Source organism: Choristoneura fumiferana, chromosome 9 (assembly GCF_025370935.1).
Source record: "Choristoneura fumiferana chromosome 9, NRCan_CFum_1, whole genome shotgun sequence".
Classification (NCBI taxonomy): domain Eukaryota; kingdom Metazoa; phylum Arthropoda; class Insecta; order Lepidoptera; family Tortricidae; genus Choristoneura; species Choristoneura fumiferana.
In genome coordinates, this window is record NC_133480.1 from 7,669,930 (window position 1) to 7,677,255 (window position 7,326).

The 7,326-nt window shown below is 37.4% G+C and overlaps 1 protein-coding gene across 1 annotated transcript in view; it reads right to left on the reverse strand.

The window, feature by feature from the left end:
- Positions 1–6,067, reverse strand: part of LOC141431138 (very-long-chain 3-oxoacyl-CoA reductase-B-like) — a 47,925-nt gene extending 41,858 nt beyond the window's left edge. Inside the window, exon 1 of the mRNA XM_074092162.1 lies at positions 5,755–6,067. Coding sequence (XP_073948263.1) covers positions 5,755–5,908 — 154 coding nt within the window. The 5' untranslated portion in view covers positions 5,909–6,067. The remainder of the gene's footprint in view (positions 1–5,754) is intronic.
- Between the last annotated feature and the right edge of the window lie 1,259 nt (positions 6,068–7,326).

The window sequence follows — 7,326 nt, forward strand, 5'->3', positions numbered from 1 at the left end:
CGCCCATGGTAATAGGGTCCCATCAACTTTTTCTTGTATGTACCACGTTACCATGGTTGGAGGTGCCATCCATACATAATAAATGAAATAATAAATCCAAAGTCCTCGCGTACTTATACAGGACTTAACACTAATAATAACGCGCGAATGTACTTTATAAAGTACAATTGTTAATTGAATAAAGAATTTAAGATTTTTGAAATATCTAAAACACTCTAAAATAACAAAGTAGGTCAACCAGGTCTAGGTCTAAAACGCTAAGTTTGTTAAAAAAACCGGCTAAGAGCGTGTCGGACACGCCCAAAATAGGGTTCCGTAGCCATTACGATAAACTTAGGCAAATATTTTTCTAAGGATTTCGTATTTTATACGGAATCTTCCAAGTTTAGTATATTTTATAATTAGGCTGCTATTTACTTTTAGACTACTAATAATCTCAAGAAAACTTAGCCGTTATCATCATCATCCCAGCCTATATACGTCCCACTGCTGGGCACAGGCCTCCTCTGAACAAGAGGGCTGGGCCATAGTTCCCTCGCGGGCCCAGTGCGGATTGAGAACTTCACACGCACCATCGAATTGCTTCGCAGGTTTGTGCAGGTTTCCTCACGATGTTTTCCTTCACCGCAAGCTCGTGGTAAATTTCAAATGTAATTCCGCACATGAATTTCGAAAAAACTCAGAAGTGCAAGCCGGGTTTGAACCCACGACCCTCTGCTTGAGAGGCGGATATAGTCAAACCACTAGGCCACCACGGCTACCAGCCGTTATAGTTTTCCTTGAAATTTTGATATTCTTACTAACCATCCTGAATTTTTTCAAATTTTCCACCCACCAGTTAAAATTTTAAGGGAGGGGGGACGCTCGATTTTTATGAAAATTTGCATTTAAAGTTGAATATTGTCAACCAATGCACATAGGCGATCGCTGACATCTTAGTTAGCTCAGTTGTAAGCTAGATGGCGCTTTCTCAATAAGGGATCTCTGAGCAGAATGACGGACGAACTCTAGAGGTCGCCACCGTAGTTTTCTCTTGACTCATTTATTTACGTAATAATATGTATTTAATATTTATTTATTATTTACTTATTTATTTTATAAAAGTAGGCATTTTATTACACTCATTTACTACACGAGTTTGTACGACTAAATATATCTATAACCAACTCACCCTTGACCGTTTTTGTCGCCAAGGGGGTGCTGTCGATCAGCTGTGACCGGGGAATTCTAACTGTAATATTCTCGCCTTAAAAGCTGAAGCACAGCTGTAAAACACACATTCAACAGCTCAGACTACACTAAACAGCTCTCTCGAAAGCTCCATACGCCCAGACTTGGTAAGTTCTCCGATATTTAACTCTTGTGTTTTTCTGTGTATTTTATTATAATTATTTCTTATAATTTTAACTTTGTGTAATTGAACTGAAGGCTTCCCTGGCCAGGGAATCTTTTATTTCAACATTTCTTATACTTAATATTTTAACACTTGTTAATTTCTCTCATCCGTTGTTATAAACTCAGAATATGTTAATGTTATTACTTTTATGCAACGGATGCGTACCGGTGTTAAAATAAATTCAAACTCAGCTAAGTAACGTTTAATTTCAAATGTAATCCTCTAACGGTTATTTAGTGAACTGTTGTATTTCAAATTTAACGGTCACTTAGGCTATTTATTTTACCTTTTGTTTTCTAAAAATAATTATATAAAACTAGAATCACTTTCCTTGCCTGCCTGTAACTCCGTATGATTGTCCTTGCCACTCACTGCAATTCAGCACACCCTAAGAGTTGGGGCATCGCTGCAGAGGAGTGACTGGCAAACAATCTAGCACTGACCACAACTGACACCACCTAATTTACAGGGCACCTTCGTACGGCTTACACCTTCGTACGGCTTAAACCTTTGTACGGCTTACAAACCTTCGTACAACTTTCAAAGCTCCGTTCGGCTACAATTCTCACGGCTCAGGCGGCCTCCTTTAACCTGACACTAAGCCCTGACGGCCTTAACTTCGGAGTACTGCACATCCTTCCTGGCTCGTCCAAGACCCTGATCGCTCCTGCGTGGAACACTTGTCCAGCTGCTCGTCCTGCCGCCCTAAGGCCCTTTTGACCTCGGCACCGACGACCACTCAGCTGGACCAGGCCCCCCTGCTGTGGCCAGCCTCTTCGCTCGTGGGTTCTTCTCTCGACTCCAGGGAAGTGTAGGCCAGAGAGACCGAATAATCAGAACCACCTCTCAATAAATCTCTGAACTCACTACCTGAGATTCTCGTAATACTTTTACTTTAATTTTGTCAATTTAGGCCTGTTATTTTTTGTGTTCAATTTATAATTAAAATAATTGTTAAAACGTCTTATTGTTTTACTCAAAGAATAAACTTACTAGGCCTCCTTTAAGGTCAAACCTCCCCTCAAGAGTCTGCCCTTGACAATATTACGCAAACAANATTTCGCTATGATTTCTTTAGCAAATGTATGAGACGACATCATAACATTAGTAGCACAAAGGTACGTGATTCAGTTTCCTCAACTGTACCTGCGTAACTGGTTTTGTCTTATGTTTTCACGGTTTTTTGAATACCTTAATTATATAAGATTGGGTAAGAAACCCGCTTAAAGGGTACAGTTGCTTACATAAATGCGAAAGTTGTTAACTCCACTCATGTGCACGCAATAATTATATTTTTGTGAGACAAAAGCAGCTCTAATGTTTTTATATTTTACCCATTGTGATTCTGCGTAATGCCCCGTTTACATTATACCAGTGAAATCGTGCCAGTAGCGATACATTGCCGGTCACAATCCAAACGAGTTACACAAGATCGATCGAGCACCGCAGTGTCAGTACTGGAACGTTTTACTGGAATGATGTCATGTGAACCGGGCATGATGAACAATGGGCAGTAAAAACGACAAAACCAAACCATGCTTTTAACAAGCAATTATGGGCACGCCATTTCACCGCTCAGCATAATCTTTCCTTTCCTATTGCATCAGTTACAAATTGACGTTCTGTACAAGCACAAAAACAGTGTGTCACCCCTTATTTAAGTTTCTAGTTAGAACCCATAAGTAAAATTTTCTAATGCGCCAGCAGTCACAATTGGATTTACCATCTCATTCTACTGTCATCCGATCGACAGATAGGTTAGGTATTGTGATTGCCACCATGCACGAGTTCGGTAATAATAATACAATAACCATTCAACTAAGACTAAGGGCATAGAACATATAATAGTACTAGGTGTCTCGTATAAACTATCTAAACACAGAAATCGTTGATAGATGTTTTTATTTGACAGTTGACACATTTCTTTTGATCTTATCAATAGATAGTACCTAAAGGGAGTGGTTTGGTATCTAATAGGTATCTAAGCTATAACACTATCACATATATTATGATATTTATTATTATTATATTATCACTCACATAGATTTTATGGCCCAGGAGGTTAGCCCTAGATTTAGTATAAGAATTTTTTAAAACAAACGTAGAATATCGGCTTGCTGTAGGTAGAAGATTTGAATCCGCTCCACCCATGACGTCACACGCCAGAAGTGTCATACCAACTTGACCACCGGGAATCCGATCCGACAAACCAACCGAAAATAGTAATCCAATTTTACTTGCTGAGCGGCCCAGGTCGCTCTCTCTCTCCGGTAAGCTGTAAAAGCCGTCTGAAGATAACAGCCACAGTCCGTCGAAAAAAAAAGGGTTCCAATTCTGAGGGCGTACCTACTCCGATGTTCGAAAATCGAACTTCGTATCGTACCGTCCCTCTCGCTTTCGTATTAAATAGTATACCTAAGTGTAAGAGGGGTCGAATTTCGTAGTAGCCCTACAGTTTACCAATCCGAAAATCTATTAAGTTTTTAAGAAATCCCAGATTTCGTTGAGCAAGCATTACTTATACATTGCTAATAAAAACAAATTATAGTAAATTAAATAACTATTAGGATGATACAAAAAGTTTTAGAACTATTATTATTTTAAACTAGAAATTTGAAGCTAGCACTAGGACGTGTCGTGCGCCTGTTATGTCTTTCACCTTACCTAGATAACTGAACATCCGAAATGATGCAGGCTGCCTTTATCCCGATATTCCTACGAGATCCATGGAAAATCCCAAAATCTTTACCGCTAAATCTAGGGACACGAAATTTTGTACGTTCTTCATTAAACGCAATTAAATGAAAACCACCATGTAAATTTCGGGAATCCCCAGGGGAGGGGACATAGTTTTTACTATTCTCGGAATTTCAATTTGACTGCCAGATCTAATGGTTGAAAGCGAAGCCGCGGGTAAAGACTTAGTTAGACCATGTAAATTTCGGGAATCCCCAGGGGAGGGACATAGTTTTCACTATTCTCGGAATTTCATTTTGACTGCACATCTAATGGTTGAAAGCGAAGCCGCGGGTAAAGACTTACAGCCTTATTCATAAAAAGTTAGAGCCTCCTTGAAGGCTCCTTGAAGGCCCGATGCTAAAAACATGATTCATAAACGTCTGTTAGCGCTAATCATCGATCAAGGCTCTGCTAAAGTTAAAGGACCGTAGACCCTCCTTTATCTCTCTGCTAAGTCACAAAATGGCCGCCACAAGTTTGAACAGCTGACTTTGACTAGAGCAAAAAACCATAGGTACCGAAGATATTTATAGTGAAGGCAGGGCTACGCAGATTAAAAAAAAAAAACAGGAAAATTTATTTTCAGGAATTTGTATTTAAAAAATCCTCTAAATTAGCAACAATAAATTAACAATAAATATGAAAAAAAAAAAGGATGATTAACATAATTATGGCTTTTTGCACAACATAAACATGCGGATCGGAAATGGCGGGAAAACAAACATCTCGCTTTTTATTTTTTTTCCTGGTAATTTGCTGTCACTGCTGTCAATTTATTTTTTTTAATTATCGATTAGGCCATTTTTTGTCTTTGATTTGTCAAGGTGGCCAACATAACGCGTCTAATCCGTCTATCAGCAGCTCAACAACTAGCAGACTGCTAGCAAGCGTTTATGAATCATACTTCTTGACAACCGTCTAACAAGCTTAATCAGTCTGCTAAGTAACAGACCGATCAAACCTCAATTAAGGATTTTTTTATGAATAAGGCTGTTAGTTATTTCGGGGTATTAGTAGGTACACGGGGTAAAATTTTTGTTACTAGCAACACTGAACATGACATTATTAGGACAGGGGACAATTTCACGCTTGCAGCGACATCTATTTTACTAACAGAATACCATTAATTAAGGGACGGTGACCTCTGACCCTTTGACCTATATTAATTTAAAATACACACTGAAGTTTTGTTTTACTTAATTCAATCTGTAGGTATACCTTTAAAACAATATTAACTCATTTACGGAAAACATTACACAGCAATTTCAGAATGTAGGTCAAAAAATAAAACAGACCAACTCACTGTCTATGAATAATCTACGAAATGAAACTAACCACTGTATTAATTATTTGAATATTCAGTAAGCATTACAAATTTCACTTCCGCTTTCTACTTTCATCGAAAAACGACTGCTGTGCCGGGTAGCATATTAAATATTGAGATGACGACGACAAAAACGAAAATCGAAACCGAATACTAAACAAAACACAACATAACACTAAAGTACTAAACGATACTGATGAAAAAATATTAGCAAACCTTTCCGGTCAATACTTAATACAGAATGTAGAGTACACAATAACAATAAGTATTTAAAATGCAGTGTCGATTTACTTACATGCCCATTTCCCTTTAGATTTAAAGTCCACTTTATTCACCGCAGGTCCAAGTGCATAGGTATAAATCACATCAAATAAAAACTTCACAAGCCAAATGGCAAGCACAACTAAAGCCACAATACCAAATTTACTAAGTCCGTCTAATTGAGCCATTTTGTGTGAAAACAACACGAAATATCAACGAAAAATATTTTAATAGATTGAGGTTATGTCGAGTCGCGTCGCCGGCTGACACAAATCGCGCTTGCGCACTGGCGGTCAAAGAAAGTGAGCATGCGCGGCGCGGTGCCCTCGGACTCGGACGATAAGCCGAAATGAGTGAACGATATACGAAAACGCCCGAACTCACGCACGACCACTTCCGAATGAAAGCGAGACGGGTATTATGCGCTGTTGGCGTGTTAGAAGGAATGAAAAGATTCATTCAACTTTCAATCACTTTGGATTTTAATATTTTAATCAAAGATTTTAATTTTATCTTTAGTTATTATTTCATTTTTGTATTATTTTACACAATATGTACAGTCAAGTACGTAAATATGTATCTATTTAAACTAAGTACTCAAAATTACGTTAAGTAAGAAAAAAAAAAAAAAAAAAAAAGAAAAAATATTCGTGACAAACATGAGAGAGAACAATGGATAAAGAAGTAAAAGAGAAAAAAAAAATAAGTTATGCATGTCACGAAATGGTCTTGTCAGCAATCTGCCGGTCTTGCGAACGGCGCTGGTCTTCCTTTGAGACCATCTGGTCATCATACATTAAAAAAAACCCAATAAATCAGTGAAACCGATACAATTTGAGTACTTAAAAAACAAAAATAGATCCATATATTAAAAATAAAACGACAAAAAAAATTACAATATTATTAATGCATGTTAGTTACCTACCCTACCAAGAAGTAGAAATAGGCATAAGCCAGTCTCCTTTACCCATTAGTATTAGTATTTGATTTTACACTGGAATTTAGTCACAGAATAACTAATTACCTACTTAGGTACCACCGGGCTACGCTACGGGGCTACCTATGCCTTTTTATTGGCAAACTGTGTCATAAAGTTTTTTGTTCAGAAATAATGAAAAATAATAAAATCAATCCAATATTTTTATTCGGTTACTTATATGATAAATTAAACCTAAAGGATAAATCATTTTAATTCAATGTAAATACAAGCAAAAATTCAAGAAAACATTCTGTAATCTGTTGCTAATTTTTTTTTTTATTTTTTTTTATTTGACTGGATGGCAAACGAGCAAGTGGGTCTCCTGATGGTAAGAGATCACCACCGCCCATAAACATCTATTTGTCTACTTAATTGAACTACGGGCTACCTACCCGGAAACTAAAACAAACAACAAAAACAATGCAATAATGAGAAAACTAGTGGTTTTCCCGCGATTCCGTCTGCGAAGAATTCGATTAGGTATCTTTATCCCGCGGGAACTGTACTATTTTTGAGGTACAAAAACTATCCTATGTCTTTCCTTCCCGGGATCCCAAACTATCTTCATACCTACCAAATTTCATTTAAATCGATTCATCGGTTTAAAGAAAGAAAAAAAACATTTAT